The following is a 12,753-nucleotide window of genomic DNA, read 5'->3' on the forward strand; positions in this document are numbered from 1 at the left end:
AAAGAAATACAAAACATAATTGGGTACATTCTTTATTTCAATCAAAGGCTTTACAGGAATGCACCGCTCATGTTGAATCTGTGTCATTCTTCATCCGATCTGTGAAAGAAAATGTAAATGGAGAGCATTTGAACGCCAAATTTCCAGTACCTTAAAAGCAAGGCAAGTTTACTTGTAAAGTACATTTCAGTAACGAGACAATTCAAAGTGTTGCACATGAACCGAACGTAAGAAAAGAAAACATGCAAAGGAAAGCACATTGCAGTGGAATAGTAGCAGTAGGTCAAGATAAGTTGGACTACAAACTTAAAGTTATAGTGGACAATCATTTTTGGGCTTCGAGTTCTGGGCGATCATCTTATCTATTGGTTGTCCCACATGCCAGTCATGGTGATGTGTTCACTTAATGTTAATGTGCGTGTTCGTTACGTGCTTGTTTCCTCTTGCTGTGCATGCACACTTCTATGTGTCCCGCGAGCTTCGCCTCATTGTAGCTCCGCTGCTCTCACCGTATAATTTAAAAATGGCTGAGAGCCGCAAGAAGGTAACTGTCTTACAAGTTTATGAGAAGAAGACGAAGGCCTCAGAAGAAAGAAATAAGACCAGAGTGGATTTGGGAGATTCTTTCACGCCATCCCCCTGAAGAGCGGAGGAGCAGGTAGGATGGTCTTGTGCATGTGCAGTTAGTGAAAAAGTGACTTGGCCATTTCTTACCTACATTTCTGGAAAAATCGTCCATTCTACCTTTAATCTAATGACGTCTCAGTGAACTAAAACAGTTTAAATGGAACATTAACATTCAATGGCAACTCTAAACCAATAGTTTTTTTTTTACCTTGATTTAAAGGAACTCGGGCTTTCCGCACTTTTACAGTTTTCTGGAAGTTTGTTCCAGATAAGTGGAGCATAGGAACTAAATGCTGCTTCTCCGTGTTTAGTTCTGGTTCTAGGTATGCAGAGAAGGCTGGAGCCAGATGACCTTAGTGGTCTGGATGGTTGATACACTGATAACAAGTCTGTGATGTATTTAGTTGCTAAGCCATTCAGGGATTTATAGACTAACAGAAGGATTTTAAAGTCTGTTCTCTGAGATACAGGGAGCCAGTGTAAGGACTTTAGAACTGGGGTGATGTGCTCTACTTTCTTAATCTTAGTGAGGACACGGGCAGCAGCACTCTGGATCAGCTGCAGCTGTCTGATCCACTTTTTAGGCAGACCTGTGAAAACACCGTTGCAGTAATCTATTCTACTAAATATAAACGCATGGATTAGTTTTTCCAGATCCTTTTGAGACATTAGTCCTTTAACCGTGAAAATGTTCTTCAGGTGATAGAAAGCCAACGTTGTAATTGTCTTTAGATGCTTTTGAAGGTTCAGGTCTGAGTCCATCACTACACCCAGATTTCAGGTTTGATCAGTGGTTCCTAGCTGAAGCAGCTGAAGCTGTGTGCTAACTTTTGATCTCTCCTCTGTTGGTCCAAAGATTATTACTTCAGTTTTGTTTTTAATCATCTTATTCAGAAAGTCTTTTGCAGTTGTTTTTTTATTTTGAGAGAAACATGAGTAAATGTTTAACAAAACGTTTAGAAAACATTTACTCTGTCATGATTCTGCTCAGTTAGTTTGGTTTCCCTCTGCTTCTGTTGTTATTGTGGCCGGCTGACTGTTCTTACTCTGCCTCTCTTAATTAGTATGTCAGCTGCCCTTGCTCTGCCTTCATTGAGTTCACCCGGTCGACTGCTTTTATATACTGAAGCCTTTCAGTACACTATAGATGATGTGAAAGCCGAGAGTGAGCAGAGATCCAGCGCTGCTCGCCTGATTCTGACTTTGTCTTGTTTGTTTTTTGGGATCACCTCCTCTTGCATTGCCCCGGTTGGATCCCTCCTGGGCTTCTGCTTTTCCAGACACATCTGGACACTTTCTGACCACAAACCTTTGCCTTGCCCTATGGATCTGTCGTAACGCCTTTTGTTTATGACCCACACCAGCCTCACAGACCCGCCTCTACCTGGTTGTGCCTGCCTGCTCCAGAGCTTGATTTATTGATTTATTTAAAAAAAAAAAAAAAAACTTTATAGTCATGAGATTTGGGTCATGACCAAAAGAACGAGTTTGCGGATACAAGCGGCCGAAATTAGTTTTCTCTCTAGGGTGTATGGACTCTCCCTTAAAGATAGGATGAGAAGCTCGGTTGTCTGGAGAGGATGTGTTACACAGAAATCAACAATTCTTCCATCTCTGCTAAATTCCCAGAGTGAGCTCATCCTGTAAGCGCTGCTAAGCAGGGCTATGCTATAACATTTTAACATAACGTTCTGGAGGTGAACTATGATGAACAGAAGTAGACTTACTGTTGAGTTTAACGCGCAGCTCCATGTTCTTCTGCATCAGACGCTCATTCTCCAGAGTAAGATCAGAGATCTCTGTCAGCACAGCGCTGGAAAACACATCAACATGTCCCCAAGAAATCTTTAATTACTGATACGGGTTTTCTACCTGTGCGTGCCACTTACTGGTACTGCTTTAGAGTTTTCTCTGCAGCATCCCACATCTGAACCTTCTCCTCTGGGATGATGTTCCCTAGGCTCTCCCAATACGCTGCATCCTTGGAATCGTTGCGAGCGTGTGCCAGCCACAGTGTGGAAAGATGCTGAGCTGAGACCCTCCTGAAAGAGTACCAGGAGCAGAGCTATATGACATTTAGTTAATGAGGTAAACACAGATTGTAGGGATGTAACCATCATAAAAAGATGGAGGTTTATGAAAATGTGTGGTACATAAAACCCCATCAGACCGGAACTTTTATACACATTTAAAACCTGAAAATGCCATGGCTGGAGTCGCAGATCTGGTCACAATGAGCCCTTATTAGGACGACTGCATCCCAGAAAAAAATATGGATGCTTTTTTACATTTCCTTTTTCCCCCCTTGCAGAGTCTAACATTGTGAAGCTCTTGACTGTGACATTTACACATTTCCCATTTTCTGATTGGCTGGTGAGTCCTGGTAACGTCTCCTCTTCCACGAGTTAGATTTCCCTGAAGCAGCTGAGTTCTGAGACTCAGACACAAAAACAACGAGAAGCCCAGGAAGCTCTGCCCAGCTGGTCAGAACCAGGTCCGCTCACCCAGTCAAGATTCAGTCATGAAATTGCAGTTGGATTATATGTTGTTTTGTTTATGTTTGACTAACTATGTAAACTCAGTCAAGATTTTTGTTTTTTCTTCTGTTCTGCTGGGTTGACAGGATTCAGCTGAACCTGCAGGTTTCTCTCTTCGCTCTGTTACAGTTATGGTTCAGCTCCAAATTTAAAGTGAGGAGCTACAAAGACATTAAAGCCTCGTCCACACGGAAACTAACAATGTACCTTTTCTTCTGGGAAGAACCACAGAACACAAAAACAAGTTGGTTCAGAGAACATAAACTTCCTCTTCTGACCCCCAATCCTATCTCTGGTGTTCTGGTGCAGGAGATGGAAACGTCCAGGTACCCACTTATTCTCCTTTATTCTTCACAGACTTTCACAACTAAAAATAATGTGGTGCATTCCAACCCAAAATTATGCAACAACTCTGTGAACTCCAAAGACAGATATAAAATTTTGACTTTTTTCAACTTAGATATTTCAAACTTTCATTTCTTATTTAGAATTTTTTTTATTTTTTTTATTTTTTACTTAAATAGACCTCAGTGTCATTACTTAATAATCAGTTGTTGCTTGTAATTCATTTGATTGGTGATAAAATGTGAGTCTATGAAGAAACGCACAGAATTTGACAATGAAACACACAAACACACACACAACTAATAATCTTCTATCCACTGACTGTGCTTCTGAGATTAAACAAAAAGCAATGCCCATGACTGTAAAGTTGTGACGATACTGTTTGTTTAGATGCGTGATAATACATGTCAAATCAATAGTCTCTAAATGTAATCGCTATTCAGTGATAGAAACTAATATGAAATTCTCGTATACATCAATTTTATACGTACCTGTCTTTCAGAAAAAGATAGTTCTGATGGTGTTAAACATTTAATCAGCTAATGATAAACAGATTGTTCATCCTCGATTTACCTCAAAATGTTTGATTAAGGAATTGGATTTTGTTTATTTAGTTAAACGACCAGCTCCAATTTAATTTTACGGTGTAAAATAATATATAAATACATTTTGAATTTTGTTAGTGAGACCAATCACCTTCTTAAAATCGGAAAATGATTAAACATTCAGTCATTTGCTGCAGTTAATGATCCACTGTTCATTATCCAGATCATTTCATTCCAGATAGCTCTGCACTGAGGAAATGATTCCTCCTTCAGGTGGGACTTTGATAGATGGAGACAGGTTATTGTTTTGAGTCTAACCAAATACCTTCAAATTGTCTACAACTGCGCCACAGCGAAATATGGGTCTTACTTGGAATTTCGTTGCTGGAGGAAACTTTTGAGAGCAGGAAGTACGAGGTTAGGGTGGATGAGCTCAGAGGCGGAGCTTGTAACACTGGGCTTAGGTGTCTCCTGGAGAAATAACAGATACATGTCAGCAGGAAAACCCACAGAACCCACAGAACTCTTCACCTACTGCTCACCTCAGTCTGCTCACTCTGCTGCTGCTTGTACTTCAACAAGAAATCAGTCAGCTGGGGCAGATCCTCTTCGTCGATCCCCAGAGTCTAGAGCAGAACGCGGCATGTCGTCTTGTTCACGTTTTGGATCAAGCAGAAAGATTTGTGTCTAAGGAAGTGATTTAAAGCGACGGAACGTGTGCTTACGTAAAGGAGGGAGCCCAGCTTTACTCCGGCCTGTTCCTCGTCCACCAGAGGAGCCAGCAGCTTCAGGAGTTTGGCTTCCATCAGGAAGTCCTGGAACAGAAGCCGGAAAACCCATGTGTTTTGTGTTCTGTCTTATGCTACTTTCATCTGATCTTTTTCCATCTTGCCAAGGTAAAAACTGAATTCATAACAAACCGTTTCACTACACAGGAGCTCCATCATTTCTTTCTGCATCTCCTTGGACCGCTTTTCTTCCTCCCATTCAGGACCACAGCCGACAGAGACTGCCGCCCCTTCCGTCTTCCCCGTCATGTCCGAGCTCTTGATGTCTGACTCAGCAGAACCATCAGTCGTGCCCTGGCTGCTCTTCCTCCTTTGAAGCACTGGCTGGGTTTCCTCTGGGGCTGGCTTCCAGGGCCTGATGGGACTGGGGAGCTCCAACAGGCTCAAATCCGGCTGCTTCCAGGATAAACCAAAGATTTGGTGGGAGATCGCTGAGTCTGTGGCCAAGGCTCGCTCTGCTAACTGCTTAACCTCGGCTTCAATCATCAGCCACACCTCCTGGAAACGTCTGGCGTCGGCAACAGCAAAGTGCCTGCGTGAAGAACACAAACACGGCCTAAAAGAGCCAGGTCTAAAGAGGCAGACTGGCATTCATTTAAAAAGCCAAATGGTACCCACCTGACCAGCTCTTTTTTGCGTTCGTACTTCTGGATGCAGCGCTTGTAATCTGCAGACAAAACTTTACTCCACTTTGGAACATCTTTCTGTCGATCGGCGCAGATCCTCTTTAGCTTTTTCATTTCTTTCTCCTCCCTGAGACACACAGCAGTCAGCGCACCAGCGTATATGACGTAGGCTTCTCTGCGTGGGAGAGAAGCTGCACTACCTGAGGAGCCTGCTCTCGATGTTCCTCAATGAAGCCAAAAGAACTTCTTCCCGTTTCTTGTACCATTCGATTTTAGGTTTCAGCTGCAGATTGCGGATCTTTTCCTTCTCCTGATTTCTCTCCCTGGTCTGCAAAGCCAAGAACAGCTCGAGTCATGAAAGCATTTTATCTAAATAAAATCCAACACCTTCACCACTGTCAGGTAAGCATATTTTACTGCTCTCATAAAGGCTTTTGGAAAAGACAGTGTGAAGTGAGATTGAGTTGAAGCAGTCTTTCACACAGAAGATGATGTTCTGGGCTTTTAAAGTCATGCTATATGACTAGCAATGGTATCAAGGTGTTACACGATTGTATCTGATGCTTTATGTCTGTTAGTTGTGCTGTTCTTTTTGTGTCTCTTTCCAGGTGATGGAGCAGACAGAGGACGTTTTGTCATTCTCTTCCTTTTATCTCTTCTTTCTTTCACCTCTTCTTTCTCTTTTTTTTTTTCTCTTCTTGTTTTTCTTTTACTCTCCTACTTTCCCATTGTAGTGTCCATATAATTTGAAATTCTCCCTGCAGGAATCACAATAAAGCTATTTACACGCACAAATCAAGCGGAGCATTATGGCGAAAGCTGTTTGCTCCACTTGTGAAAGTAAAATCTGTCAAGCTCTATCTGGCATTAAGATATAAATTTTTATTGCCACATTGCTAGACAGGACACTGGGGGAAAAAAAAAAAAAAAGTCATGCTATAAGTTCATGAGCTTTAAGTTCGATAATCAAGAAGATGTTAATTTAGATGCATGCCAGTACATGCCAGAGCCCGTCAAAGTGAATGATCCTCTTCTAATAGTCCAGAACTTCATTAGCTTCTGAAAAAAGCCATAACCACTTCATTGTTACTGATGTTACTCAAACTCACTAGCAAATCTGTCTTGTCTTTCCTGCAATGAGTGGGTGTTTACTAGGGCTGCACAATTAATCGCATTTGCAATATAATGGCAGTTTAAAAAAAACTCAATTTGAAAATTGCAGAGGTCTGCAAGTTTTGCCTATGTAACAATTAGTGAATCAGACGCGTCCTTTAGGTGTCAGTAATATGTTCAAAGTGGGTTTGCCTCCACATGGAAGGGAAGACAGTTGCAGCAGTGAGATAATCTAATTTTATTACTTGCTTAAGAGTTTATATAATCATACTGTTTTACCAGAAACTTTCAGGAATCTCACCATAGCTTTAAGTACCGGTCAATCAGTTTAATACATAGACTTGTTTGTTTGTTGCACTTTGCACTTTATGTTCAACAAGGATTGATATCCAAATCAATTAAAAGCTGTTTTCTTGAATAAGTTCTTTTTTTAAATAGTCTTTGTTTACAAACATCTTTATCTAGAGGCCATTTTTGTTGGTTGTGGTTAATGCAGAGAAAAGTCAAAATCAAATCGCAATTGTGGTTGAAATATATTGTAGGCATAACGCAATCATTTCTGCTCCGAGTTGAGACGCAGCGGCTCTTTTAGCACCTCATCTGCACAACGATGAAACAGATTGATTTGTTGTTTGTATATGTTTATAAAGGCCATGATAAATTAAACTGAAAAAAAAGTAATCACACTAAATCACAATCGCAATATTAAGATACAAAAAATCCCAATTCGATTATTTTCCAAAATCGTTCAGCCCTAGTGTTAACCCTTAAAGAGGAGGCTCTTTCATCCAGGATACTCTTCACAGCTCATTGATTTGGTTTACATGTCTGTCTGATAACTAAAACAGTGTAACATGCCGTGCACACACGTTTCCAAAATTGTCGTTTCTCTGTCCTATTGATAACTGCCTGATGTCCTGATGACCTTAGGTGCAGCTCTGGAGCCGTGCGACAGCGGGAGTCGCAGAGGGAGATGAGCCTCAGCACAAACACGAGAAGCAAGATGTTCAGTCCGATCAGAATGTCCAACTTTATCACCGTGTACATCATTTGGTTGGAAAAAAAAACTGTTTTTATTTTATTTGTCATAAAATTTCTCCCCATTACAGTTCTGCCAGAGTTTGTTTTTTATTCATGCACCAAATGAGCCAGACAATGAGCAAGATTACTTCTTGTACTAATCACAATTTCAGTCTGAATTCAACGTAAGGGACCACCAATCGTCCTACACCTGAGCCGAACAGCTGTTATGTAGAGATTCTCTGATCCACTGAACTCCAAAATGGAGCCGTGAGACCCAGGTTCTCATTCTGAGGGTCCACAAAGGACCTGGGATAAAGGAAAGAGTTTCTGTTTTCTGGCTTCAGAACTTGCTGGACCTCTTCAAACTTTACCCTCAGGCTGAAATAAAAAAATAAATTTAAAAAAATACACAATAATCTGTAAAACCTTTCGATTTGAATTTCAGACACGTGTTGAAGCGTTATTTGATTTGATTTTTAGTCATGATTAAGAGGATTGACTAGTGTAACTACTAATAAATTAGTACATGGCTCTATTAGATTCCAGCTAATCTGGGAAATCTCGGTATTGATCATCATTGAATATATATATTTTGAAAATTTACAAATCTCATCACTGATACTTCAAATGGTGTAATAAAACAGGGCGGTGATTTGCACCTTCAGGTTGATCTTTGATAGATTTGGGACTGATGACATTTTATTGACGGTTATTTAACCATCGCTGCAACAGGTAAGACTCTCTCACACTCTTCCACATTTCTACATACCAGACGTTTTGAACAATGTTCTAAATCTGTGAGATTCAAGGTATGACTCTGTTCCTGACAGATCTGATGAATGTCCTTCTTGTATTCCTCCAACTTCTCTTTCCTCTTCTTCAGCCTCTTGAGCTACGGTCAGAGTTGTTTGATAGTTAATGGAAGAAGGAAAAGTGAATGTTGACTTTTCATGTTTTTGTGTGCTTTATCTTGAATGTAAATATTCTGACCTCTTCCTTCCAAAGTTTCTCCAGGTCCCGGTCCCTTTCTTCCATGTCTTTTGTGAGTAAGATACTTATTTCCTTCTGATAAAGTCTCTGCCCAAACAAACAGCAACATTAGCAACGTTACACTAAGGTTCAGTCACATCCAAAGACTTTACAAACTAATTACACATAAAGCATTCTTAAATATGCAGCTCTGTTGGGAGTGTTAGACAGACAGACAGAAAGCAAACAATTTCAATTTGTTTTGTTTTTTTAGAAACATAGACTTACATTTTTTGCATTAAATTAACTTAATTTTGAACTTAAATTTATGTGTGCATTAGATTTCCTCTAATGCACACATATTGTTGAAAAAAAATCTAAATACAATATAATATACCATATATAAACATACAGCACCACTAATCTTTGACATACTGCACCTCAACTACACAGCCACCATCAAGGATCTAGAGTAATTCTGGTGGAATTGGATCCATCTCGTTGGAAAACCTGAACAAAAATGTGCTTTTCTGGCATGCATTGTGATTCCAAGCAAAGCTTTTAGACTTTTAGATGTGTTTATTAAAGGTATTGTGAAGGGCGGCCATTCCAGTACGCTCGTCTGCTTTATCCATTCCAAAACCAGTTTTAATGTTTCTGTGATCATGGTCTTGTTTGAACACCCGGTTGAGTCCAGCTAAAGTTTTAAACTTCTGAGATGTAATCGGGGGCTCTTCTTCTTCTCCTTTTTTAGCGCCAACAGTTTTCCACCGTGACTTCACCATCACCATGCTTGACACCTGAACAATGGAGCAGCTGGGGCAGTGGCTCGCACGGTTTGAAACGTGGGGGAGGAAACCTGTTTCGGATAGAAATCTGTTCACTCCCTGACATATTTACAAAGTCTTAGTATGTGAATTCTCATTTTACCTTTTTTTTTTCTTTTAATCAAAAATATTAGCAAAATGTATTAAAGTTTGTTCCCATCGGCCTTCCCCTCAGAGTTGTTTTTGAACCAGATGTTTTTATGTTAGGAGGGTGGTTTGCGACGCAATGTGGTGGCCAGTGAAATTTACACAGAAGTCATAACCGAGGCTTCTTTCTTGGCCAGCACCTTCTCGATGTAAACTTTTCCTTACTTTGGATTGGTGAAGCTGATGTTTCAGCAGTGTCCAGTTCAGTCAGACTTGGGCCTTAGAGATTCATGACAATGTTCCTTAAAAAAAACAGTTAGAGCTAGATGGTTGAAACTTGAACAATAAAATGATCCCAAACACACATCAGAGCTGGTTTGAGAATGGAAAAAGAAAGGTACTAAGCACCAGAAATGGTCTTCACAAAGCCCTGCCCCTTATTTTTTTATTGGCTTTACTTGAAAGCCAGGTTTGTCCCATGAAACCAACCCATTTAAATAAACCCACCTCTGCCAGAATTATACCAGAAGGTTGTTAACGGGTACGAACGATAGATAGATAGATAGATAGATAGATAGATAGATAGATAGATAGATAGATAGATAGATAGATAGATAGATAGATAGATAGATAGATAGATAGATAGATAGATAGATAGATAGATAGATAGATAGATAGATAGATAGATAGATAGATAGATAGATAGATAGATAGATAGATAGATAGATAAGATTCAGGAGCTTTCAACAAACCCTTTGAAGTGGCTGTTTTGTCGCCACTCGGTCCTACCTTGGTTTGGTCTAGCTCCTCCCGGTAGGCTTTTGTCACAAGTTCCTTTTGGTCCTCCATCCGCGCAGTCATCACATTAATCTCCTCTGCATTGCTCCTCAAGGTCTTCATATAGTTATCACCTTGGAACTTTAGCTTCTAATCGCCACAATGTGATCAAAGTCATAAAAGAAAAGCGGAGCATCATCATTACGTTACAAACACTGCCTCTGTTGAGTTCAGAAAAGTATTAAAGGATGTTAACTGAATGGTGATCATTACCAAATAGAGTTACCTGCTGAAGGTCACTAATGATTTTTTTCTTGTCTTGTATGATAGCGGCATAGAGCTGCTCCTGCTCGTTTAAAGCTTTCTGCAGGTCCTCGGGGATCCCCCCCTGGCTGATATCCGACCATCTTCTCAATATCTCATCAGATCTTTCCAGGCTTGACGTTATGTCCTTTTCCAGCAGCTCTGCTCTGAGTGACATAAGCATTAACGACGACCAAATAAAGACCAAAGGCCGGTGTTGTGATTTATTACACAAAGACTAACTTGAGTTACTTGCTGAAGTAAAGGAATTACCTATTGCTTTGAACTTTGGCCTGCTGTCTCCTCTGCTGCACCGCCTTGGCATCGGTTGCAATGAGGGTGTTTGTCACAAATGTAGTCTGATCTCTCTGCAGCTGTTTTCTCCTCTAAGGATGAACGGATTCATTTTTCAGTAAGACATGAAAATCAGACCACAATAAACAAAATGCAAGAGTTGAAGGCTTCCGTTTGCCTTTTCTTCTGCAGTAATCATTCATAGTTTTGATGCAGATTTTTCATAACACAGGTACTCGCAAAGGAAGAAAGGGCTGGAGCTCACTGAGCTTGAACACAGCAACCAGGTGGATATTCAGCTCCTCGCCCACTTGTGTCTCAGATTAAGACACAGATGTTGAAATGTTAGTCTCCATTAAGTGTGCACAATAAATTTGAAAGTTGATCAGTGAGCTCCAGGCCTTGCTGCCATTATGAGCCTGATGTCATTCAGCTGTGTTTGCTGGAAGATGTACAGAATGCTTTAATTTCATTTTAAACAGATACTCTGAAACCAAGCAGAACAAGACACAGCCGACTGGACATGCTGATCAGTTTCATTTCATTCAGTTCAGATTGATCACATTTTTTACTTTCATAATCTTTTATTTTATTTTTGCACCACTCATCTGTGTGATCTTTACTTGCAATGAAATAGGAGCTCAAGTACATTCACAAACAGACAATATAATAAACTAGAAAAAGCTGTTCCTGCGTAACAGCGAGTGAGAATGCTACTCTGCAGAATGATTTGAGCAGAAGATGCAGAACATCCCTGCAGAAGAGAAAAACTAGCTGAAAAACACATTGAAATCAAAGAAGAACCAATTTGAACATGGAAGGACAACAGCTGAAGGATTAGAAGAATGTTATGAAAAAGCTGAAGTAGTTGGAAGATAGTTGAAGGATGTTTGAAAACGTCGTTTTGGATTTTCAGGTGTGACTTTTGAACAATGTCGCATTGAAAATGCATTGAGGGTGTGCAGACGTTTTGGTGCTCTGGGGTGATTTGCGAAAAAAAATATAAATCCCACAGCAATGAGGGTTACATTTCCTCAATCTTGACAAAAATACCTACGTTTAGATGCATAATTTGTGTGGATAGAGTAAAAATTGAGCATGTGAGAAGAAGTTGTTCGGAGAAGTAGAAGTTATTAAAAAAGCTAGAGGGTATACTGCCCCTTAGCGACCATAATGTCATGTATTTTCTAAAATAATCACAAAAATGCAAAATGAAAAGGTGAACTAGTTGAAGATAGTTGAAGAATATTTTAACATTTTAAAATTTTAATGACGTATAGCTGAAAGTAGGCAGAAGCAGTAAGCTGTGAAAGAGCAAAAAGTATTTGAGGTATTTGAAGAATTTGAAGGAATTTGCATTAATTTCAATGAGAGCAAGACACGCACAAAAAGTTAAATATTTTCAAAAGTATAAAAATTTTGTGAACGAGCTGAACGTTGTGATAGCAAAATTGTTGAAGTATGCAGAAGTAGTTAGACGTCGACGGAATAATGATATTAAAGAAAAACAGGAAAACAAAAAATGAGAATGCTGTATAAGCATTCTCACTGATTAGTAAGTATAAACTCCGAGCAGTAACGTTTTAAAAAAAATAGACCTGTTGACTTTCTCTCTCTCGTTCTCTTGTTTTGCGTTCCTCTTTCTCCTCCATCTTGAAGCTTGGCCTTTAAGAAAAATATGTTTTTGAAAAATGACCGTTAACAAAGAAACGGTTGTCCGATTTGGGAGCAAAGTAAGCTGTAACAACTCGAGTTTTACCTGGTCAGAGCTCACCGGTTCGCTGTTTTACCTCCAAGGACTGCAGCTCTCTGGGTTTTTACCGACTTCTTCGATATTCGCTACACGTCAAGTGAAAGCAACTGAAAAATGTAAGCGCTGGAGACCAACAGCT

At 39.9% G+C, this 12,753-nt stretch overlaps 1 protein-coding gene across 2 annotated transcripts; it reads right to left on the bottom strand.

Moving 5' to 3' along the window:
* Positions 1 to 18: 18 nt before the first annotated feature.
* On the bottom strand, positions 19 to 12,748 carry drc1 (dynein regulatory complex subunit 1 homolog (Chlamydomonas)). 2 transcript variants are annotated; one of them, XM_021311849.2, is made up of 16 exons: positions 12,621 to 12,748; positions 12,460 to 12,526; positions 10,841 to 10,953; positions 10,551 to 10,734; positions 10,277 to 10,414; positions 8,595 to 8,681; positions 8,374 to 8,496; positions 5,669 to 5,796; positions 5,461 to 5,595; positions 4,975 to 5,374; positions 4,780 to 4,869; positions 4,597 to 4,680; positions 4,425 to 4,525; positions 2,517 to 2,669; positions 2,355 to 2,440; positions 19 to 99 (listed from the first exon to the last, which is right to left on the bottom strand). In XM_021311849.2, exons 2-16 carry the CDS (start codon positions 12,511 to 12,513, stop codon positions 68 to 70), a joined length of 1,908 nt encoding a protein of 635 aa, XP_021167524.2. In that variant the 5' UTR covers positions 12,514 to 12,526; positions 12,621 to 12,748; the 3' UTR covers positions 19 to 67. The 2 variants fall into 2 exon arrangements, with proteins under 2 accessions (XP_021167524.2, XP_021167525.2); XM_021311850.2 differs by lacking the exon at positions 12,621 to 12,748 and having other exon boundaries at positions 10,551 to 10,729.
* Positions 12,749 to 12,753: the final 5 nt, after the last annotated feature.

Source organism: Fundulus heteroclitus, chromosome 12, assembly GCF_011125445.2.
Source record: "Fundulus heteroclitus isolate FHET01 chromosome 12, MU-UCD_Fhet_4.1, whole genome shotgun sequence".
Lineage (NCBI taxonomy): Eukaryota > Metazoa > Chordata > Actinopteri > Cyprinodontiformes > Fundulidae > Fundulus > Fundulus heteroclitus.